General features: G+C 38.3%; 1 protein-coding gene across 2 annotated transcripts in view; it reads right to left on the bottom strand.

Moving 5' to 3' along the window:
* Positions 1-25,856, bottom strand: part of STARD9 (StAR related lipid transfer domain containing 9) — a 91,882-nt gene that overhangs the window by 62,700 nt on the left and 3,326 nt on the right. For both annotated transcript variants that reach the window (XM_063159115.1, XM_063159116.1), the window contains exons 2-3: positions 16,788-16,857; positions 15,390-15,506 (exon numbers count right to left, since the gene is read on the bottom strand). In XM_063159115.1, coding sequence (XP_063015185.1) covers positions 15,390-15,506; positions 16,788-16,857 — 187 coding nt within the window. The remainder of the gene's footprint in view (positions 1-15,389; positions 15,507-16,787; positions 16,858-25,856) is intronic.

Genomic DNA, 25,856 nt, shown 5'->3' with positions numbered 1-25,856 from the left:
GTCAACAGTCCTAACAGTGGAAAAAAACCCCTGTCTTTCTGAAAAAGTTAAGAGAAGGTATTAAGAAAAGTCTTGAATTATCACCATTGAGTTAATCCTATTTAAGACTGAAGACTAAAAAGACTGACTATTTATTTCTTTTGAAATAGAAATGTATTAGAGGTTAAATGAATGCGCCACTCTGCAAAAAAATCTCTGAAATTGTTTTGGAAAACAAAAATTATGAAGTATAAACTGAATTCAGCATGGACAACAAAGTAAATCCACTCCAAAAAATTGCAGTTTATATCAGGTCACCCCTGACAAGAACATCAGGGTTTATGACTCAATTAAAACAAAATAAAATTTGGTAGAACAAACTGCGATATGGTTTTGGGTTGCTTCTTCAAGAATGCCTCAGTATTTTAACATTTCCACAAAGTCCATTTTTAAAATTATATATGAGGTCTATCAATTGGAAATGCACCTTGTCTTACCAAAAGATTAGAAAATTGAAGGAGTCTGGGAGATTGAAAGAAGGATACCACCTGTCCTAAGAAACAGTGACGACCAAGTGACAAAAGACATTTCTTCTCCACTTTGCATGAACTTTTATAAGGTGAGTTTCATAATACTAAAGTAGTAAAACTCTTCCTTTTTAGAAATTGCAAACATGTTTTGAAATTAGATTTGTGAGTAATAAGCATAACAATATTTTTCACTACCAGGGGATTTATAAGAGCAATAATCTGTTCTGATTCTTTCCCATTTGGACAGCAGAATCAGAAATCTTCTCTCAGCTCTCCTTTGCTTGCTTAAGTGCCAGAATTTATAATGGGTTTTTTGTGTCTTTCTTAAATAATGAATTTTCAAGACACTGAAAAATACCTTATTTATTAGCCTAAGATTGTATCACAATTTATCACACTAGACCTGCATGTCTGTCTATAAGTATGCATTAGCAGACAGATGACTATTTTTTTCTGAAACATATTTTTTTCTACTGCTAAGAAGTAAAATATGGCATGGAGTTACTCAACAAAAGTGAAAGAATTTTCAGATTTCTTTTATTAACAGTAATGATTTGGGACTTTAGTTTACACTGAATTTTTTTCTCAGATATTAAAAGTGTAAAGCCTTTTGTTTTCAAATTCCTCTTTTTAAAAAGGCCTATTTATTTTTGAAAAAAAGTTTAAGCATGTTCTATTTCTCCCAACTGCCTGGGTATATAATAAAGACTTTTCTTCTTTTATATTCTTTGACTCCTTAGTTATTATCAAACCAACGGCCTGTGGATAATCCCTTCAGTCTATAACCTCTCTGTGACACACACTAAGACAGACACAAGTGTGTTGACTGTCAGTTTTTCTTTTGTTCTTCCAAAAGGTTGGAGACAATTAAACTGTTCTCTAATGCATGAGGCTCAAACTAATGCTACTGACTTTGTAACACAAGGCTCAGTTAAAGTCAGTACCTTTGACTTTTCTTTGAATTAGAATGCATTGAATACATACACACCTTGCACAGCTGATGACAACAAATAGATATTTTACATTGTAAGTGGAAGAGGCTCTCTATTATATGAGAGTATTCCTCTTAGACTAATAAATGCTTTAATTTTGAAGATAATGGGGTCATTCTATCAGAAATGGGGTCATTCTATCAGAAATTAAGGTTTGGCAATATAAATTTCCTGAGCATAAAGCTTTTCTTTCTCAATCCAACCAGAATCTGGATTGCAAGCAGAAAAAAAAAATAAATTAAATCAATAGTTTTAAATGACAGTAAATTGACTGTTATGCTTTGGGGTTTAATAATTTGGGAAATTGAATTTTTTTCCAAATCACTCAAGCCAAGTCTCAGAGCCACATAAAAAAAAATCCAGTAAATTTTCAGGTACAGCATGTAATGCCAAGTTTACAAATGTAAGGGATCAATATTGATAAATAAGCATTTTCTGGCACTCAGGGCTTTTTTCCCCTAAGTACCTTCTGGAAAATAAGACTTGCATTTTGCTTTGAGAACAATGAACAAGCAAGGAACAACTTTGACTGAAGCAGAGGAAAGGGGAGGAGAAAGCAGAAGGAGGAAGCTACAACTTTTAGGAGCAACAAGTTAATAGAATAGTTTATTGAGTCTTATTTGGACAGCATGTATTTTCTTATTTGCCAGTGTCTGAAATGGTCAATGTGTGATAGTAACATTAGGACATGAAACCCAACTTGGAAATCTCAGAAATTTCAAGAGAGTTTATTTGATAAAGGCAAAAAAAAGGAATATAAAAGGATTTCTGAATAAATAAAATTGCTACTTATTACTGGCATAGTCCACAAGTAACAACATTGACAACTCACCACAAGCAATCCAGTTTTACTGAAAAACATTAGGCTAAAGTTAGAATACTAAGATAAATTCCCGCAGCTAATAACCAGGACCAATATAAAAAAAATTATCTTCTTTCACAGCACAATTTTAAAATTTCCTTTAAAACACCCCAGTTTAATGAAAGTGGAAAAGACTCAACTGAAGCAAGACACACAGCCAAAAGCTACTTTTGGCCATAGAACCAACAAGTGACTTTACAAAGGCTGAAAAAACTCAACAGCCTGGTTTCCATTAAAGATTTGCCGTGCAAGCAAGATAAGGGAAAACCTCGTCATCAGTAGATAGAAAGCTTCAGAGTATCAATATAACTGCAGCAGACACAGCTACAAAGTGAATTAAGTATTAAAGAGGTGCTCTTATTTACTACACCCACAAAATCCCACTCAGCCAATAGGTCAGGGCACTTTGAGTAAGTGTATGAAGTCTGAGAGACTCAGTCCTGCAGTATCTGTTTGCCACAGTCTCTAATATGAATTACAGACATGCTGTATCTCATATTTTGTGTGTTTTCCTTCCAGAGTCTTGCTCACCTCAAGCTGTTGCTGTTTGGGTTACAACTAAATCACGTTTAGTTAAATTGCTGCTGCATCTCAAATGTAGCTGCCAAGACTCAGATTTAAGGTGAAAAAATATTTCATTAAATAGAATTATACAGGACTAAGCAATTCCCGCCAAAATAATGAAAGCCTTTGTCCCACAATCTTTACAAAATCCTCAAGATTAATTAAAATAAAAAGGCAGAAAGAGAACGCAAGGAAGGAATACGTAAAAACAAATCTAGGAGGTTGTTGCAATAATGCAAGGCTTTTTCCGCACGTGTTTTGTCTTAACAAATATTACACAAACGTCAGCCGAAGGGCTTTCTGCACACGGGCAGGGAAGGCACAAGCACAGGGAAGCACATTGTGCCGATCAGTTGCACAGAACCCTCCACTGTGACATTTGGATTACTTCAGCAACATTACTCCTTGCTTTGAATGGGACAGAGCGGAAGGGGGGGGAAGCATCGGTCGCTTAGTTTGGGAACGCTTTTTCTCTCAGAACAAGAGGCCACAGCTCCACAACCAGGATTATTTCTTTTCCTTCTCTCTGCCCTGCCTTTTAATTCCTTTTTCCCAGTCCGACCGGAAGCAGGGCTGTCAAAGGGACGGCTTCTCTCCAGCTCAAGCAGCTTGGGCCCTGGCAGAGGCGCTCACAGCAGAACCTAAGAGACAGTTCTGCTCTTGGCTCTGCCAACAGGCTGCCTGTGTGTCCTGAAATCCCTTTGTGCTTTAATTCTCCCCGTGAGAGACAACAATGGTCTCCTTGTTCTTCTTATCAGGTGTAATTTTTTTTTTTTTCCCAGTGGAAAAACTGTCTGGTCTGTGCTGTCATGTACAGACACACCCTAAATTTAACAGCATGAAAGTTCAAGCTGAAGGTATTTAGGGGAAGCCATAGAATAAAAACACTAGAGAATATTTGACAAATCTATTGTTTTTCTGGGGGGAGCAGGAGGGAGAATATTGGATTCTGATTAGGATGAGTGGTAGCTTTACATTCCTGCCATTTTATTGCTGAATAAAATAAAATTCAGCAATAAGCACCATGAATAGGGTGCATTCGTGAAAACACATCTTATTCACTCATTAAAAAAAAATCTCACCTTTTGAAAAAAGAAAAAAAATCTCTGCTTACCACATCAGCCCAATTTATAAATTGTGTGTGTGTATTCTCATCTACCTGTACAAAAGGATATACCACTCATCTCTTTTCCTTTCCAACAGGGATTCTTATTGTGTTATCACTGATTTATAGAAGAGGAATTTTAACGTAATAGCCACATAATCCAAACTCTACAGCATTTGACACTGCATCAATATTGATTTAGCTTAGCCCAGCTATATTTGTCATAATAAAGCTTTCTACACTGAAAAACACCAGACAATTTTTAGCTTTATTAATGAATACTTTAAGATTCACACATAGCATTTTGTGGTTTTGGGGTCTTTAAAATAGATAAAAACTTCCATAAACATCCTTAGGGAGAGGAAGAAGATTGGAAATAAATTTCTAGCTACACACAACTTGCAACAGTTTCTACAAACCACTTAATGAGTAGATGAGAAATGAAGTGGGTTCATTTCTCTGTCCCAAGAACCTGAGACTACAGGTTTGAGTGCTGGGTTGGATATTAGAGGTAGAGATTTAATTTCTGTGCTGTGCATCTTCAACAGCAGAACAGTAACACTGGGACTCAGACCAGTGCCAGCAATACCCGAGGAAGAAAAATTTTTCCTGAGTGAGTTCTGGACCAGACCATTCAATAATGGAACTGCGAGGGAAGCTAAAATCTTCAGCTTTTCAAAAGGTCTAGCAAAGGTTAATGTCACAGCTGGGAGAAGCAACACAGTATTATCTACAGTTACACCTGTTTTACTCCATGGCCAGATGTTTTAGACATCTCATTCCCCTGCCCCTGATATTACTTCATGCCAGAAAAATAATGTAAGCTGTCACTTTAAATGTTGTGATACCATTGTTATCTGTGCCTGAATGACCACTGAAAAGAAATAAGAATTTAAAAAAAGTAGAGCAGTTAATTTTACTGATACTCTTAAAATAAGCAAAATAAATACTGTGAGAGTTAAGTGGTTTTTTTATACTGAATGATACCCCTCTTACAATGAAGACAGAAAGGAATAAATGATGGATTATAATGAAGTTATAAATATCCTACATTTTCTCCCACTGCCTCTAGCTCTTGGCTAAGATCCCAGGTCATTAGTGGATGTCTGTGATTCCATGTGAAAGGAAAGCAAAGAAAAACAACATGAAATTACCAATTTTTTTTGTACAAGACAGCAGAGATAAATACCCATCTGTGTCTCTAAAAATAACTGCCCCTTAATTTTGTGAGAAGACTGAGGATGCAGATGGAAAAAAGATTGTTCCTTGACTTTATTACCAGAAGGTAGAAGGAAAAGGTAGTGATTTAAATTTTTCAGTAATTCAGTAAGGGCTAACAACTGTTTGAAATACTTAGACAACAGCACAATGACACTATCAAGACAGATTTCTGCTTTTTTTCCCCTTCAGCTGGGAATGGGTACTCTCTTTTCATATGTCATCTAGCTCAATTTGATATTTTTGCTATTAGATCACTAACTCTTAAAATTACAGTACTGGAAAACAATTCTTAAGCCTATAAAATGTACTTTCCTAGTCATCATCTCTATTTTTAATCTTCATGCAAGAGACCAAAAGAAAGTAAAAATTAAACAAAAGAGATGACCAGACATTGTAAATAGTTATTTTTACCAATAATTCTTTTAAAATGCCAGCAGAAATTCTACAAGGCATATTCTGTTTATAAAACTATCAGCAATGGCTGCATTTCAATGGTACTCAAACCCAATATGCTTCACATCATGCTTCTAGAACTAAATTTTCTGCATTTGGCATTATTTAATCTGGGGTAACCTTGCAAGTACTCATGGAACTCACTGGTGCTTGTTCTTAACTTCACCTCAGGTTTCAGTTTTTCACAATTGCAATGAGACTGTTGGAACAAACCTATAAGCTGAATCTACACTACAACATAGACATTTGTAAATTGTGTTGTTAAAAAAGATGTAGCAGTATATTTTGTTAATAAAGCAATGCTCATTATCTATTAAAAAAATTATGCTGTTACTGCACAAACTAGAAGCATTGGCACTTTACTGCAACAGTTTCTTGTTTAAAAGAAATTACGCCTCCATAACTAGGGAGATGAGAAGGATGCTTGTTACAAAACACAGCAGTTGTCTCTACTTCCATTTCACAGCAAGAAAAAAAAACCCTCCTAGTTTCAGGCAACAGACTTAGGACTATATCTGTTTTAATCACTAGAGACGTTTTTATTTCTGTTGCTTGCTTACTTAAAATAAAGACATAAAATGGACAGTTCTTAGAATATTTGCCAGGCTTACAGGTGTGTAGGGGGATAGAATATAAGTAAATAAAGATAGTATAGACAGTAATCTTACCTCCTAAGGAGTGGCAGCTGAGCTAATTATTAAAGATTGGGAGCAGGCCTGACTTTAACAGGCCACAACTATAGCCAATAAGAAGAAGAGTGTTATAAAAGAGTGGATTGGTTGGCTGGGGGGAACTGGAGTCAGTTGGCTGCTGTGAGAAGAAGGAAGAGTCAGTGCTTAGAGGAGCTGCCCACGAGAAACATCAGGGAGGCATGAAACTCTTGCACTAAGGAGAAAACAATATGAAACCTTTGCAATATAATGACAACACAGGTGCACCATAAATTGGGTAGAAAACTGGCAGGATGGCTAGGCCAAGAGAGTGGTGGTCAATGGAGTTACATCCAGTGGGGTTTTCCAGGGCTCAGTACTGGGGCCAGTCCTCTTTAATACCTTCAACGACCTGGATGAGGGGACTGAGTGCACACTCAGCCAGTTCACAGATGATGCTGATTTGGGTGGAAGTGTTGATCTGCTGGAGGGCAGGAAGGCTCTGCACAGGGATCTGGACAGGCTGGATCAATAGACCGGGCCGATCATATGAGGTTCAACAAAGTGAAGTTCCAGATCCTGTACAACCAACCCAGCCAGCACTAGAGGCTTGGGAAGAGTGGCTGGAAAGCTGCTCATCAGGAAAGGACCTGGGGGTGCTGACACTGGCTGAACATGAGCCAGTGTGTGCCCAGGTGGCCAAAAAGACCAAAGGCGTCCTGGCCGGTGTCAGCAACAGCATGGCCAGCAGGAGCAGGGCAGATTGTTCCCCTGTACTCGGCCCTGGTGAGGCCACACCTCAAACCCTGTGCCCAGTTTTGGGCACCTCACCACAATACGGATATTGAGGTGCTGGAGTGCGTCCAGAGAAGGGCAAAGGAGCTGGAGAAGGGTCTGGAGTTTGTGTCTTGTTATCAGTGGCTGGGGAAGCTGAAGTTGTTTAGCCTGGAGAAAAGGAAGCTCATGGGAAATCGACTAATTTTATGTTTGTCTCTTGAAACACCTGCCTGACAGGTCTGAACTAAAAGTACAGCTGATGTCCGCAAAAAGGATGGGAAGGAAAAATCTACACATTTTATGAATTCAGATATGACTTCAATGTATATTGAGAAGATCAAGAATCACCAGTAAAATCCCCAAAAACAAATTTCTTGACTGTGATTCAGCTCTTCAAATATTCTTACAATGTTAAAGACTTATGTTTGGTTTCTTCTAGTGCAAAAAAAAAAAAAAAAAAGAGAATATTTTCCATAGTATGTCCCACAACTTGAAAAAGAAATAAAATAAAAAATGGTTTGGAGCTGTACAAAATTCTATGGAAAAAAAGTCCTTTCTAAATTTGTATGGTTTTTAGCAGTTTCCAGGAGAATCCAAATAATGGGAGGTAATTTAAGGTGATTCATGAATTCACAGAGAGGTTCCTGGGCTGTGCCTCCAAACCATCACAAGCAGCAGCAGCTGTCCCAGGCCAAACAGCACCAGGAGCCACGCTAACAGTTTAGCACCATGGGTGACCCAGCTGCAGTGCTCATGGAATATTCCCTGGCCTCAAGGAGGGCCTGCACACACACAGCTGCAGTTTGCTATAAGGAAAAAAAACTAAAATCAACCCTTAGATGATAAAATCAGGTGCAAAAGATGACCTTCTAATCAAATGAACTTCTAATCTCTTTTGGTTCCTCTTTCAACTCAACATGCCAATGAAATTCAGTTGCAAAAAGCCTCTTGCATTCATAATAAATGGAATAGAAAAAGATTACATTCCATATATTGTAATAAGCAGCAAATTTATGCAAATGACAAGCAGTAGGAAGCGAGACAATAAAAGCATTGTGGTGTACTAAGCACAGTCAAACACACAGAAATGATGTAAAGGAAAACATGAATAGCTGAAAGCAAGTTTCTTCAATCCTCCAAAATTTTTGTTTTTGGACTAAATGTATCTTCAAGACATTGACAGTTCTTTGGAGTTTCTGCTGAATTTGAGTTTAAGTTAAAAATATAAAAGCTACCTGAGCCCAGGCTTTAAATTATCTTATTTTCCACTCAAAAATCAAAACAGTTGCTAATTTTCTGAATATGAATTGGAAATTCAGTTTCAATTTCCAGGTTTAGAGCTATGAGACACATTAAAAATAACAAGGAGATACAGCAGTGTTAGCTGTCAAAAAACCCCCAAACAATAACAAGTAACAGCCTCAAGTTGTGGACTAAAGCATTTCACAATCATTACAGAAATTAGATTAATTTAGACTTCAAAATTATAACTGGCTCCACAAACCCTTTCATTTGATTGGAATTTGAATGTGCTAGAATAGAAAAAACACACCATTACTTCAATGATAAATTCTTATCAACTCTGTCTCTAGATCTTTAACATGATTCAATCTTTTCTCCTACTTCAAAACAGCTATAAGAAATTTGGTCATTTGGGCTCTCCCACCTAGTCATATTCCAAACGAAACAAAGTCCAGAGATGCAGACAGCTCTTCAAAATGACATGTGAAACTGACAAATATAAACTTCCCTGAAATATGCCTACTTTACATCGAATAAAAAAATTCCCTACCATTTTCTCTTTCCAGTTCTCCAATGCTAACTAGAGAAGGCTTCCCTTATCCACCTTTATCTATGAGATCCTAAAAAAGTAAAAATCCATGAATACAAAAATATACACCTTGTTAATTAATTCTGGTCTGCATCCTCACACTTTGTTAGATTAATTGTTCAGACCTGGTGTTTTATTTGTTGGTCTGTTACATGGGGTGGGATGAGGTGCATACTCTTTAGAGAGACTTGACTCTTCACAAGAAAACCTGCCAGCAACACCATAAAAGCACTAACTACTGATGGTACAATCCATGTACACGCTCTTAGGCACATGTGTGTGTGCACGAAGGGGATGGCTGAAAATGGAAAACACTTGCAATAACAGTAGAACAGAAGCTGAGATCTATTTTAACATTATTAGGTGTAATTTTGAAAGCAGTCAATCCTTACGGGTACGCATAAAGAAACCACCAATCAATTGAGAAAAATATTTGTTACCATTCAGCATCTCAGGAATAAGACCTATCCAGCAAGAACTGATTGAAATGGTCCACTCCAAAACTTATTAATCAACCATTTAATGTGACAGTGATGCAATTTGGTAGACATCCCTCAAAATACAATTGCGACTCTAAAATATAGAACATCATCTCCCCTCCTTCAGATGAGAATGTCCTAACATTGTAACGCTGAAGTTATAAATAGTGAGAACTTACCCATACTGGTGTGTACATCTGAGGATGAGGAAACCTAAACTGACACTCAGAATTTCGAGTTTGATGTGCTGGGGTTACTGGTAAGCATTTCTAGACTGAATTCATTTTATTCATCTTCACTCTGTCTTACACAACATAAAGGAACTGCCATTCACAAAGTAAGAAATTTGTCAGAAAAGCCACAAGTGAATGGAGCTGTTAATTTTGCTTTTCACATAGAAGTTCTCAAGGGCATGCTTTTTTGGTGATTAAAAATTAAAAATGAAGCTGAATAGGGAGTCAACATGCAGGTGCTCAGATACAGCCAAAATGATGATTCATTCAGTTTGTGTTCAAGGCCACACACACGTATCTCCCTGAGGCATATCATCTTAGTTAATAGAAAAATGTAGAAGTCAGCTACAATTGAAGCTAGATAAAGTGAGCACAAATTTACACAAAAGGGAAGAGATGCTTTTTGCTATAATATAAAGAAACTACTGCTGATCATACCAGACACTTTAATAAACAGTGACACTGGACACAAGCATATTGTTTAGGTTTATCAGACTTCAGCTACTTATGCATGCAAGTCCAGTCTCATGCCTCCAACATGTCAGAAACATGGCTCATTTTCAGAGATAAACAAATAGGCTGTGTGGAACTTGATCACAGGTGTTGCAATAATATATCCCACTATCCAATGCTAGCACAGTTCTGTCCAACAAAATCTTTCAGAAGGAGGCTGCTCACTAAAAGAAAATAAAACCTCACACCCAGAGAATAAAAATCTCCAAACCTGGACCAGTCTCCCTGCAAAAGTCTATCAAACATCCTTCTATCCACTGACTACAGAACTCACAGACCTACATGATCTTGGAGAGTTAGCTGAAGTTCAGACTAATTTTTCAGTAATTTCAGCTCCCAAAAAACAAGTCTAACCAAAGTTATTCACAGAGCATTGATAAGACTGGAGAAAAACCACTCCAAGTTAAAGACTAATCTAGGATCAATCTGCAGCCTTGGAAGTACCATGAATATGACCTTCCCTTCTGTGAGTAGCCATGGTGTGGAAATTCTTACATATGAACAAGGGAACCTCCTTGCAAAACAGGAAGAGTATAGAATAGTCCTTAGATTAAAAGAGAATAGTCCTTAGATTAAAAGAAGGAGGGAAAAAGCCACTATTTTATGAACATGGAAGAAAAACTGTGGTCTGATTACACAGAGGAATTTAAACTGTGAATGCCCATCTGCAAGTAAGAACAATCAACATCCACATACAGCTTATCTATATAGAAGATTTTTTTCTTAAATATATCTGTATCTCACATCTTAACCACTTAATTTAAAAAGATAAAAAATATCATCCATCTAAATAAGCATACTTTGCTGGTGACTTCAGAAAGTTTGCAGATCATTATACAAGTTCTTAGTTTTACTTCTAAACACGCAAGAATCACAAGATTTGTAGAAGTAATTCAGACTGCTCATGTGCAGGCTCACTGCAAACATGCGCAACACCTGACCTCCCAAAGAACTTGATTCTTTTTTTCTTTTAAGTTGTTGAAGGCACAGATCCTTTCAATAGCATTTTGTGAGCTATACTGAGTGCCTACTGTAAAGAATGTGCTCTGTGTTTCTAGTAAGCAATGGTCAGTGCCTAGCAGGGAAACAATCACTGAGCATGAGCATTAGAAATGTCTCATTTCATTGTTTGTTAAATAGTTTACTGTTTTCCCTCAGCTTAATCCTTTCTCGTGTACTCTTGTTTTGGCTTCATATTTGAACTGTATCTGCATTAGGCCACAGTTGCCTGTGAATGTATACGACTATACAACTATTTCTATCAATTAATTCAATGCCTCAATAAATTGAAAATCAACTTGATTCTTTTTGTCTTCCAACAAGGCAGGCTTTGAAGTTTGCAATTATTCCCAATAGCTCCCAGAGAAGTTTTCAGCAACGAAGTCTTGGTATAGTCAGAAAGAATGACCTTATTTGATCACAAACTGAGCACAGCAGCTGTGCTGCTGGCAGAAGATCTATAACAAGCACTCATGGTGCTTCCCTGCCTCCATCATAATCTGCTATGTACGGACCCAATTATTGCACAAAAAGCCTTTTTCTTATAGCACATTCTCCTTTTCACTTCTCTCTCACTCTGGATTGAAGAAAAAAAAATCTTGTGGATGGAATGCTTACTGCTTTTCAAATATTTCGTGCGAAAATGCCATTTTACACCCACAGCTGCTGCTGCCTTCTCTTTCTCCCTTCTTTTACAAGACAAGGAAGGAAACAGGACAGAGAGAGAAAAAACTGGAATAATTTTTCAAGGTATCTAAATTAAAAGTTAATTGTATTGTATTTTTTATAATTAGTCTCATATGACAGATAACAGATTTTGATTTTGTCCTGATCATTTACAAGATAATTTAAAATTTTAATCTTGCAGGGAATGCACAGAGGCACGGAGGTGTCACAAACTCAGCTTAGTGAGGAATGGTCTCTCGGGTAAAGTTGTTCAGCACATGACTTGGCACTTCAGGAAAAAAAGGAAGGAATACAGTGACTTAGTTTGATGAAGAGTTGGAAAGTATGTTGCAATATTTTCCTTCTGAACAATACTGTTGTGTAACTTTTCTAAGCTTTTGCAGTTGAACATGCAATAGTCCCATAATTATATAATGGCCAAAGAGTGATGGATTTCCAGCATTGTCTTTGGAAAACAATCCTGAGCTACACACAGGTATCTGAAGACATCTGGGGAGGAAGGGAGTGGGAAGGAAGCAATAATCACACAAAATGCCCCCCTCTACTAAAGAAGATTTTGTACCAAATCAAAATCACTTCCCAAAAAACCCTTAGTACAAGGATATGGGGAGACACGATGAAACGACTTCATTGTTTGCAAGTGGTAAAGCCCAGGTGCAGACAATCAGCATTTTCCCCTGTGAGACTGAACTAATTCTGTATCAACCTGTGACAGAGGAAATCTACACTCTGTCTCAAGAATGATTACACTCTTTTGTAGGGTTTTTTGTTGTTGTTTTTGTTTGTTCTGTTTAATAGGACTTCTTTCAGTGCTATTAAAAAAATAAAAGTAAAGGCATGTAATCTGTCACATGAGCACTATATATTTTACTACATTGGTCCAGTTCCTCCTCAGTTTACTGTATTGCAAAGTCTGCCTTTCCCAAATTAAAATGAAAAAACACTTTCCCTACTTCAAAAAAATACTAACATGAATGTATTGGGAAAAACATACAAGATGGGCAACATGTAGTCCCCTTTTGGAAAATACAAATAAAGTACAGGAGGCAGGGAAAGAACAGTCTTTATAAACAGAAGAATGAATGCAAACTCATTTTCCAAACATTTGAAAGTACTTACACACATGTGGCTTAAGACTCTTACAAGTGCCTTTGAAGTATTTGATCAAAGTATATATGGAATAAAATGCATTTTGTGTACACATCTCTGAAATGCAGGATACAGGAACCTGAAGTGTACAATGTTAATATCTGGAAGAAACTGTAAGAAGTATTCAGAGAAGCAGAGTTGTATCTTTAAAATCCTACTTAAAGCACTAGGGTTTGCAGTCCTCACACTATTGTTACACTGTCACAGAGTCCTTAACTGAAGAGACTGTTAGGATTGATTTTTATACATCCATCTACAAGAGGAAAAAAACAATAGTTTACTAAAAGACAACATACAAAAACAAATCTGAAGACAGATACTTTTATCTACTTTTCATCCTCAACCAATACACCAATCACGTATGATAACAGTTGGCAGGACATCTTCAAGAGAAAAGTAATCCAAGGTCAGCTTGTGAAAGAAAGCTTTTACAGGATGACAGTGGTACTGAACCTCCTTTGGCTGCTGATAACATCATTGTTGTCAGCTCAGCACTGAAGCAACGATTCCAAACATGGCATTAGTACAATAAATTCCTTCATGCAGTGTAAGAGGGCAGAAAATGCCCAAAAGCACGGTAAGATTGCAGTATCCCAGCAGCCTCTTCTCAAGGACATTTGAAGTACATTTTACTGGTTCCACAATCACAAAGACAGGCAAAAAGCCCAAGCAATTCCCTCATGGCTCCAGGCCTTTCAAAGCACCGGTCCATCTTTGGACTTTCCTTATCTCACACAAGGCATCTGTCTCAGCAACCCAGCAGTAACACAGAGCAGCCTTGGACGTCCTTTCAGTCAGCATCAGGCACAAGTAAAGAAACTACTGCCCATTTCTCAATTTTCTATGGCCCAGGAGTTCATGGTTCCTTCCCCCACACTGTTTTTTGTCAGATAAAACTGTACTGCATGATAACACAGAGTTCTCCACAGAGTCTGAAACAGCTACTCAAACCCAGCAAGGAAGCTGCACTGTTTATATTGCATTTTGCATTCCTCTTCAGTCACACTTGTATTTAATAACAACAAGAACAAAAGCTTACATTTGTAGCCAATATTTGTATTTTCCATTTGGCAGTTCTGATAATTTCTCTCACAGAGTAGAGCTAAAACTGACTTGGCAAGCAGGACTTATCAGCATTTCATTTGCTAAACCATTCCAGCTAGAAAGCCACCATATTGTTAACAGTTTTAAGAAGCAAGCTTCTACTTGTATTATGTGACAAACTCATAATGAACACAAAATCAAAACAAACAAGAAAATATAAAAGGGGCTGGGGGAACCCAAATAGATCAACATTTAAATGTTTGGTTTTTGCAATCCCTAAAATAGAAGTTTATCTAGTGCCAAGTACTTCAGAAAGACCATTTTATTTTTTAAACACTAAAATACTTCCCAAGCTCACAAAGCATCTTCCACACTACTGTAGCAGGAAGAAAATTAAACACAGTCAAGAACTTCACCTACAGTTATGGTAATTTCCAAATGTGATAGTCTTTCAAATATTGACTCCCAAAAGTAAAAACAGTCCTGTGCTCATCACTACCAGAAATACAAATTTTACAGGACTAAGTCAGTCTTAAATAATAATTTCTGTGAAAAACAACACAATTATACAGGTCAAAATTTCAGGGACAGCTGTACTCACAACAGACAGAAATGAAATTTGCATAATTTGGGAGACGAAACAGCAGTAAAACCTGATTTTAATGCCAAAATATGTTTGCTTATATAATGACATATTTGGATAGCTTTGCTGTGAGCTGTATTTATTTGAAAATTTAATAATTTCTTGTTTATTAACAGAGTTGTAATAACATCATATTTCAATTCCAAATCCTTCAATCTTCTTTTTTATTAATTAACCAAAGCTTGGTTCTGAAGACAGAAGGACTCTCCATTAGTTACAAGAGATTTCTGAGTGTTTATCAAGGAAGATATCTCTGAACAATATGGTGTAAGTAAAGTTTTCTACCATTAAAGATGTGATTACTTCACTGTTGATTCTCAGAGAATCACTCTTACTTTCTTTCAGAGCTTCCTCCCACTAGATCATGACACCTGCTCCTGAAAAAAAAAAATCTCATTTCCAAGCTAGAGCCCTAAGATCATCACCATTAATGATCACTGCCAAACGTAACACATCTAAGGAAAGTGTGCATTGGCTGACAAACAAGGGTGTTGCATTCCTACTGCACCTGTTTCAGACAGAGCCCTGAACACTGTGGTATTGCAAACAAAATTAGAAAAAGATGGGGGCAGAAAAGAAAAGGAGATCTCTCATGTTATCTGTGCCTCAGTATCTTCCCGAAGACATGGTTGTGAAGGACAAAACGGGATGGGAATGTGGGCACGAAGCATCGCTCACCATTTCCTGAGATGCATACTTTGGATCCTCAGGATCAACTGACCAGTAGCAGTAGTCAAAGCTGAAGGCCACAGTTTTTCCTCTGGAGTCCCAACTGCTATCAAGTCTACTGTCGACCTGACAATGAAAGAAAAAACACAGAAAGACCAAGTCACTCTGAAGCTGAGCCCAAAAATACATTTTCCAACTTAATGGGAAGTTTATCTAGGATCCATCTTGTGGAAAAGGAATGGCATAGAGTTAAACCTCTTTATTCAATTAATTTTCTTTGGTGCTTACAGTGAGGTGGATAAACCCATGACAAACCTGCTAGAGCATTTTTACTGAAGGGTTCATTTACTACAGCTAAGGTTCCCCAAGACACGTACAATAGGCATAATTCAGCTAAATAAATTCTTCATAAATTCTGTGTATTAGCAGGAAAGCTTTATAAACCTTTTGATATTTCTCTGAAATTCTTCTGTTTCACAGAGAACCACATGAGAGAAATGAGGCCCCAAGTGATAAGAAGAAAACAATTTTACCACTGCATAGTTAAATATGCAGATCTCTTCCCCAGTTTCCCCCTTTGCTTTGTCACGGTTGCAAGCTAATGCTTCTGTCACTGGGACTGCACAATCCAAACTCAACCTTTATGAGCTGCTAACAATGACAGAGAAGCCTTTCTAGCACAGCAGTCAACAATTATTGAAATTAAAGGAATTGTATAAATCTTTCCATATAATTTTGCCCAAGTGATTGGTAATAAAACAGATAAGCTTATGAACACTCAAAGGAGGAGAGTAACGAGTCAAAACATGATACAAAATTAACACCATATACATGTAGTTTTGATCTAATTCATAACTTTGTTAGAACCTCAAGATCCACACTAACTTCAGCAGGAAAAAAAGCATGCAGGCTCCAGAGCTCTCAAGGAAGATGATGGTTACACTCAGTTTATTCTTATAGCTCTTGGTCTTTTACCAAGGCCTGAAGTGCAGCTTTACACAATTTGCTCTATTTCATGTAAATCAGTTGCACACTGAGGGGAAATATGAAAGGAGGAGATACAGGGAAAGAAATTATCCAGATGTTAGTAACAGCAAGATATGCAAAAATTCCTAAACAATTTACCAACAGCTTTGAATGATGGCATGCAACAGCATTGCAGAGGCTTTGATAAATATAACATACAGACAAGATAGCTGCCTGTTACGTCCCTTCTCAATTTCTTCCCCCAAAACACACAAACTAACCCCAAACCAAAACAATCCTTCCCCACACTTTCGCTGCAATAATTCTAGGGCTGTGCCAGTTTAAATTTCTGTTAGAATGATCCAATAGGCAAGCAAACAGAGAAAATTATCAGGATATCAGGATTCTTGTATGGGAAAGAGGAGACAACAAAAAGCATACCTTTATATTTCTGACTTTTGCCACTTTGTCATCAACTTCTACAATCACTCTTCCTCCTTCTGCTCTCTCTCTGGAAACAGAACACATTTTAAAAAATCCATTTAAAATACAAAGAAACAGAAAGGTGCATTTCAAATTTCTAAACTTCATAAATTTATGTTTACTTTAGTAAATTGCAAATCAGAGCTATAAAACAGAAACTTCAGATATACGTAGATGAGACGCTGTGACATAAAATAGCATTTGCAGGTCTGCATTCAGGTATCCCAAAAGCAGGGGGCTAAAAAAAAACCCCAATAAGGTGGGGATTAAAGGGCTTTGAAGTGTTTTTCCTAAATACATTGTTGGGATTTTATTTCTATTTAAGAATTGTAGTCCTCAAAAAGTACTCTTTAGGGAAAAAAGTGCCAAACAAACAATAAAACCAAAGAACTGTCATGAAATAAAAATGAACAGGACTGTTCCTCAAGTGCAAAGGACCATGCACTCATATATACTGTCTAAATCTGTCACTGGAATCAGCTGTGACTGACTACTACAGACAGCTTCCACATCCAAATGGCTCACGTTAGAAAAGAATGAGAAAAGGATGTGGAAAAAGCTAAACAGAACTAACCAAACAAACAAACATCCCAAAACAAAAAAACCAAACCAACCAAACAAACCCCCCCCCAAACCAAATTCATTTTATTTCTGGGCTGACAGCAGGATAGCTACCTGAAGATAAGGATGCTCTTATCTCTTACTTATCCCTCTCAAGAATTATAATGGATTTTTTAATAAATAGTAGGATAGAACAGAGGAAGAAGAGGTCAGTGTCCTATTTCTCAAACTTTAAGAAACTAAGAGCAAGACAAAGATGATTTATATTTCCTCTATATTTTTATATTTGTGGTACACTTTCTGATGAAGTTTTGTTGAAGCCTAATATCATTGTAAAGGTATAAGAAATTGGTTTAGAAATAAAAACAATTTTTTCCTTAGTGCACTTTTGTCAAATTTTATTAAAATCAAGGTGAAGACACACTGTCATTTGGGGTTAGATGTATATACATCTCCTGATAATCACCTGGATCAGTATCATGAGGTCAGTTAAAAATGAGGTCAGATGAAACAAGAATTAGAAAATTGAAGCCCAGCTGACAGCTGCTCACTCCTGGCCCCAGACTTTTAACAGATTCCCTTCTATGTGTGCAGAAGTATTTAGTCCCCCATCAATTACAATCTGCCTGCACTGTGGACTCTGATTCAGGTGGCCAAAAGCACATCATCCCCTGCCTTTGGGTCTCTCCACTTCTCAGTTTTTACCCCATGCTTTCTGATTCAAAACAAGATTCAAAACACTGCCTTAGGACACTTAAGGCTTCCATGAAGACCATCACTGTGGCATTTGAGCTTACCAAGCATAAAGAGGTTTTAAGCACATTTCTGAGCATAGCTGTTCCCATTTTGCAGACAGAAATAGTGCTTTACCCTGAGGTCTCTTGCTTCACATCGCTGATTTTTGAGGTACCCTCCTTGAGACAGACTGAACTTGGTATTTCCTGTAGCACAAATTTACACGCGACTCCTCACATAGACAACATAAGGACGGCTCCCAGAGATTTTGGTTAAGCTATGAGTGCTCAGCTGTTCAACACATCAGTCACCAGAGCCCCAGACAGACCCCAAGAGAAAGGGAAACACCTTATGTGCAGCTGGGTACCAAATGCTGCATTATGTACAGCTGAGCACAGAACCAAGGTCTCATAAGGCTCCCTAAAGAACAAATGAACAAGGAACAGTGCCTAAGGATACAGGCAGGGAGTACCTAAGCTAGAAATGGGCAACTGATGCATTTGGCATCCTGGACATGTGTAACTTTATAAATGTTTTGACAAGCAAATTCTTTCCACTGTAAGTTACTTAGGGGACTTGATATCCATGCACAAATCTCTGCCAGGTGAGCTAATGGACAAAGTGGCATTTACCCTATACAGCAGATCTGATTTAAGAGGCAATGGGACATTTTGACAGAATTTCACAATTTCTTAAGAGCAGCAGACAGAGAAAATCAGAGGGATTGTTTAGAAGAGAGCTTGCTTTGGTTACATATACCCTTTCCTTCACTGCCCAAGCATGACATTGGCCCTGTCCTGCTTCCCAATCCCATCAGCATCCCTAATTTTCAGTTCTTAATGCTCCATTCTTACCAGCCTAAATAGTTCACTGAGCTCCTATCCTTCTCCTCCTACACGCACACATCATTCCCTACAGGTGTGTTCTGTGTGTTCTCAGTGACATCATGTCCCCCTTGGCCAGGGCAGTCTTCAACTGCTCTGCATGTCTTGTGTCCCTTCTCCTGCTGCACTGTAGCCAGTCATAGGCTGATGTCCCTGCTCCAAAGATTCATAATCCTGCTCTTCTTGTCAGTTCTTCCAGTGTCTAACCCAAGATTACTTTTATACTCCACAAGTAAACCAGTGTTTCTTCCTGGACACGTGCTGAGGTCAGCAAACAGATTACTGAGAATAAATCAGAGAGAAGATCTTGTTCTCAGGTCCCATTCCTGGGCTTCAATTGTGACTTGTACAACACTGAGCTCAACTTCTTGAAATAATGCTCAAACAATGTGTTATTTTTACTTTAGGGGATGATGCAAGCATTATTTGGTCAACACTGAAGAATTCCAGCTGAGAGAAAGCAGATCCCTTAAAATTTTTACCTGCTACACTATTACAAGTCTTCACTGAGCACAGTAAAGAGTTTTCGTTATTTAGAACTTGGGCAGAAATGGGTAGATTGAGATGGGAATCACATAGGATTTCAAATTTTAAAATAAATTGGGGAATTCAAATAAAAGGTCCTCTTATGTAGCTTTTATATGTTTTAGAACAAAATTCCCCCATAGCCTTATCTCCTGCAGCAGCTGAACTGTTCTGGGTGAACAGTTCACAGTTCACCCTGAACTGTTCTGGGTGAAGCTTAAAAATAATCTTAAGCAACCTTAAGTCTGAAACAGGCATTAATGAATAGAGCATTTGTGCTCAAAGGGGTGAAATCTGGAAAAGATTTTAATCATTTTAAATGCCAGGATACTCTAGTTGGAGAAGTAAGGCAACCTCAACAACAAAGAGTGGTTTCAACCCAAGCTGTAATAATTACATGAAACTCATTCCCCTCAGTCCACAAGAGTTGCACATAACCCTATGACAAAGTGACTTTACTCTGTGAGTCCTTATAGACTGATGCTTTCACAGGCTACAGTCATCACTAAAGATTAAAGAAGAAATTCCAAATATAAAACCTTTGAGATACAAAAAAATAGTGGATTTAAAAAAATTATACTCATATTTACATATATACTTACATTAAAATTAACATAAACCAGTAAAATATAAATAACATGAAATGAAATTGCTGCCTTTCACCAGATAGTATCAAAGCTTCCACACTATGCAGCCATAAAGCATGATGCAGCAATCAAGTGCCCTTGTTTGAGTCTCACAAAACAAGAAAGCCACCAGAAAACAGGGACAGAACTAAAATCTCCCCTAGCTCTGCATATTTACAGCATCCAGACTTTTACCTTAACTCCAGACTGCTGCTAAAAGATGCAATTCCTCTTTGCTGCTCCAGCCTCCCACATGTGTTTCTACTTTCTAGCAATCACACGCCCATGCAATGACTCAGATCAGCCGCGATCAGGAAAACAGCCCTCACACCAAAATAAATAACCAATGTGTCACAGGCCCCTCAAGCCCTTCAGAACACTGAACCCAGCTGAGCCAAAGCAAGAGACAGGGCAGGAGCAGGTGGTGGTGGTGGGAATGGAGACCCTTCCCTTCTGCTGCAGCTTGCAGCCAGAGACCCAGGGGCACAAAGCAAGCAGCCTTGCCCGGGGCAGCCACCAACCCTACGGACTCTGCATTTGAGCTCTCTGTAAACACATGTTTATAGCATGCTCCATTTAGGTACAGAACAGAGAGCTTGGGGAAACAAAGCCCAGGAGGAAAAACAGACTCACAGCTGTTCTAGGTATTTTGACCTTAACTCCAAATTGCAAACAGTACAAAAGCTCTCTCAGCAAAACCTGTGTTTGTCAGTACAGTCTCACACACAAGTGCAACAGTTTGCATTTGAATGATAAAGCAACCCATCATGCTTAGGAATGGATGCTCTGCTCCACAGGTATGAAAACTGTACTTTTTGTACCAATAAAATCAACTTCAAACTACACTTCTCTAGTGACACATTTCACTTCTGCTGCTCAGAAGTCACTGTGGCCCTAACATTTATTTTCCCCATCTTTTCCTCTCCCCCACTTCTTGAAAAATGCATGCTGTGTTTGGGAAATACCTCTCCTAAATTATTTTCCACTAAAACAAATTACCTGTACCAAGATAAATCTGTAGAAACACCATTTAATGGTGCTTGACCCAGGAAAGACCTGCATCTTCTCAGTCATACAAAGCTTTACAGAATTGCAGACCCAGCAACAGAACATTGACATAAATACAGAATAGAGTGGCAGGGCTGTAATGGGGAGCTACAAGGGAGACCTGGCAGAAAAAAAGCTGCTACAACAGTCCAGAAAATACAGGCAGCCCAAAGGGAATCTCATATCGTTTGCTGTTGCTATGAAAAATCACTTTTGCCGACAGGATGTAAAGCTAATGCAACCCCCAGGGACAAAGACACTGCAAGAATGAGTGGTGGGAAAGAATGATGGAAGGATCAAGACCCTCTAGAGGGACACTTCCACAGCTTGCTGAATCTCAGTGAGATGAGTTCAGACACAGAAGTGCAAGGAGGTATGCAGAGCTGGAGGAAGCAGTGGGTGGAAAGAAAGGGGGAAGTTGGTTTTTTTATACATCCTAAAATTTGCCACACTTCTCCTTCGCCCTCTCAAATAACAGGCACTTGGAGAACAAAGGAAGCTGACTTTTTAAAAAAGTTGCCTGTTTGTTTTAGGAACATGTACATGTGATAAGGCAAAAATACTGTAGTCATTAGGAGTAGACATGTCATGCAACAAAACAACTTCTAAAATACAGCCCAGCAAAGTACTCACCAAAGTAATCAAACATACCAAAGCCAATATATATAACTCAAGTACAAGAAAAGTCTTAAATGGTTTTTAAAGAAGCTTCAAAAATAACCCTGCAAGGTAATGACTGCAAGTACATAATGCTTTCCTGCCAGTTCCCACCACTCAAGCTAATTCCAAACCGAATCTCAATCTGTACTGAAACAGTCCCTCAAAAATAATGTCAGGAATATCAATCCCTCCCCTCTTGCAGAGGCTCTTCCAGAAAAAATACATAGCCTTCTGTGGCAGGATGTGTACCAGCAGTTACTCCTGATGGCTCTTGCACTGTCACTTCCCAGGACATGACCCACATCTATGACAGCCTACAAGTAAGACGGACATTTACCACTTGTACCTGGGGACACTTTGTGCCATCTAATGGCACACCTGTGCAAGCACCACGCCTGCAGCTTGCGTATAATCCTGAAAGAAGTCAAGCCCAACTCTTCCCTTGGTCATGAAGTCTAAAGATTTTATGGGGAAAACTTTAGTTGGTCAGATTTCTCTTTTCTTTCCATTAACAGTATGTTGTACACTGTCCCTCACTCTTGTTTATTGGCAGCCTTGGCAGAAGTATCTTTGAGCAGCTGCCATCTTCGCACTTCTGGAGAGATTGACCAACAAAAATACCAGAGGAACCATGCATGGCTTATTATCATCTTTGTTACTCTCCAGAGAACACTATCACAGGAAAATGGGTTGAGGATATACCTGTTGAGACTCCATGCTGCTCCATCAAAAATGATAAAAAATGTCAAAGTTTTCAGCCATTAGAGCTTCTGTACTCTACTGACAAGTCAAGGTACCTCCAACCACAACTTCCCAAACACAGCATTCAGCTAATGTGTATCCTTTATACCTGCTGCTGTAACCCATCAAAGCTGAGGTGTTAATAGTATGAACATCCTCACTTTGATCAATGCAGGATTTTTTTTAATGAGTATCAATTATCTAAGACTAATTTTCAGTGTTTCTCATTATTCTCATTACCCAATACCATTTTGGACATTTCTCTTTAAAGTCAAAACTGTTTCACTGCGTCTTGCAAATGGGAGCGCACAGCTGGTCAGCAATCCTCCTACCAAATTCAGAACAGATGTTTATAAATAATTCCAAACTCTCTACTGAAGCCAAGTACACAGAGTTCACCAAGACAGCACGCTGCTATATGAGACAGGCTGCTCTAGTAATTTTTTGAGGCTCCTCCCAGCAGCATGGAGCTTTCATTGCCTCTCAGAATGCCTAACTAATCTGAAAGTCAAAAATCACCAGTCTTAGTGATTAGTATTATTCTTGTGTGCTTTTCCTCATTCTCCTTTGCAAATACTATATAGCAAAAAAAAAAAAAAATATGAACATTTTGTGCAGATATAAACACGAGGCATCTTCCCTGATAAATCCAAGGCAGAAATACTCCTGCTGATACAGCAGTGCTTTGAATTGTGGAATAGTGATGTTTTCTTTTCATGCAGAGACATGGACAGGAGGAGGGAAGGGGAGAGGAAAATGTCTTTTTCATCTGTCATACCACCAGCATTAAAAAAAGCATGAAATAAGGAGGATGTAAAACAAGGCTACATTCCAGTCAGTGCAATTTCATCTACCCTTGATTTCACAGCTGTTTACTGAGCAATGACATAGTATAATTCAGACTTTTTCATCAAAGGAATCCTGTACAAATGCCATGTTTTCCCTGCAAACCAGAATGTGGATGCAGAAGTCAGTTTTCATTCCTTGAAACCAACTATTGAGTGAATGGCCTGTATAGGGATCAAACCTACAAGCCCAGTGCCATCAGCACCAGGCTCTGACCAGCTGATCTCATCTCAGGGTCATGCAGAGTTCTGCTCTTTTAGGAAGCTAGAAAGCCTGCCCTTTATCAAACTCTGAAAACCTGGTTCATGCAACTTCAAGAAAAATACATCTGGGAAAAGTTGCTGATGCTGTACCCCTTATTAAGTAACAGATGTGGCTTATGGAAACCACCTGCTAATGCCAAGTACAGATGCTAAGAGAAAAGGGCAGCCACCTCAATGATAGCTTACATGAAAATTTTAATAATGGACTAAGTAAAGAAAATAACTAATTTAAGAGAGGGAGGAAAGTATGTCAATATAACCTTAACAGGATATACAAATGTTTAAATACATTTGTTTGGAGAGGGATTTCCTTTATAAAACCAAAATTAAAATCTCAACTTTTCTTTTAAAAATCCTAGCTATACTGTGGAAAAGAAACTTGAAATCCTTAGCAATGCATAACTAATGCAGTTCATAGAGATTTTCAAACAGCAAAAGAGTCTTGGAGGCCGGAGACAACTCTCTCCCACCATCAGGTACCAATTCCAAAACTCATGTTTAACAGAGGGAGAGAGAGGAACAACACTTAGTCAACTACCACAGCATATAAAAGTAGATAAAAGTCTGCCATTTCTCTATGTGTGAGAGGGCAACAGCACCAAAGTCACAAAGAATATATATATATGAAAATATATAAGAAGGAGAACAACAAGCTGCAATCTGCTATTGCTTTAATTTTATTTTGATAAAGCATTTAACATCTGTTATGCATAAGATTCAAGGAATGTTTTCTACAAAATTTACAAGTTATCACTCTTGTCAGCAGTAAACCACATTGCCACCAAGTTCTTGTGGTTACACATGAACATGAAAAACAGCTGATAACACAGTCTATAAAACAGCCATAAGTCTTCCTTGCAAAATAATCCTTTCTTTGTTTACTATAGCAGAATTATAAAGAACAAAGGAGATAGAACACAGCAGAGACTAGCTAACAAAGTAAAAACCAATAGTGATTTACTTTGTATCATTTCAAAAATGACCTGAAATTAATCTTAATTTTCCACATACGTTTCCTTTTAAATATAAATGGATTTAAAATACTCACATCATGATGCACCCATTAATTGAGCTCCTTTCTCTGCTATTTAGTGAAGCTATGGTCAGCACACTGCTCAGGTCAGCCTCCCACACCAAGCCATTTTCTGGAAACTCTGAGTGAGAAACCTTCCCTAAAATTCCCTCCCAGGCATGGGCGAGCTCACCTGAGCTCCTAAGACCTCAAACTTAACTCCTCCATCCCAACCTGTCCTCAAGCCTCATTAACTGCTGCATTCCAGGAAGGCAATTAGAGGAACATGTCGTGCAGAGCAGCAGTAACGAGGAAAACAGCTGTTGCAGCTCAGACTGTGACAGCAAACACCTGCACAGCTGGAAGTGTGGTTCAGCTTTGCTACCTGGCACTGCCCAGGTGTTTCTTTGATGCTTTCATTTGCCAGAGCGTGGAGGACAAGGCCAAGAACTCCTGAGAGGACTGGGGAATGCATAACTGGCCAGGAGGCTTCAAGTTACATCTCAGAAGCAACACAAAGCAGAAAAAAAGACAAAGGGCAGCTTTTGGATCGATGTTTAGCAACTCTTTCAGGTGACATGCCTCTGAGGGTCATAGTGGATGGGAAAGTTCATTTGTGAGTCAGTAAAGACACCAAAAAAGACTCTCTCAAATGAGAGCTCTCTCCTTTTTGGGCTAGAGAAGCAGCTGAAAAGTGGAGATGATATTTTCAACAGCAGAATATGTTTTATGTTTTGCTTGGTCCTGCACAAGTAACTACCAAACTTCAGGGTACTATTGCTGAATACTGCAGGGGTTTCTGTAGCATACAAACACCCAGCGTGTATTAAGTGAGCTACTCAAGCACAAGGAGAGCCCTGGACACAGTACTGAAATACTTGAATACTTTCTCAGCAAGTCACATTGTTTCCAATTCTGGAGGGTAAGGTGTCCTATCACAGCACCACAGTGCAGATTGCAGCGTTGGCATCCTCCACAGAGCAATCAAAAAAGAAAGAGGAACAACATTCCACTTTCACCTAGTTACAAGCTAACATTCAGAGTGTTTCCATCCGCAGCTTCTGACTGACAGCCAAAATAACATTACGCTTTCCTTACAAAAGCCTGATATCCAATAGATCAAGCAT

This window comes from Melospiza melodia, chromosome 6, assembly GCF_035770615.1.
Source record: "Melospiza melodia melodia isolate bMelMel2 chromosome 6, bMelMel2.pri, whole genome shotgun sequence".
Taxonomy (NCBI): Eukaryota; Metazoa; Chordata; class Aves; order Passeriformes; family Passerellidae; genus Melospiza; species Melospiza melodia.
Note: the sequence above shows the minus strand (reverse complement) of the source record. Positions and strands in the feature narration are given on the sequence as shown.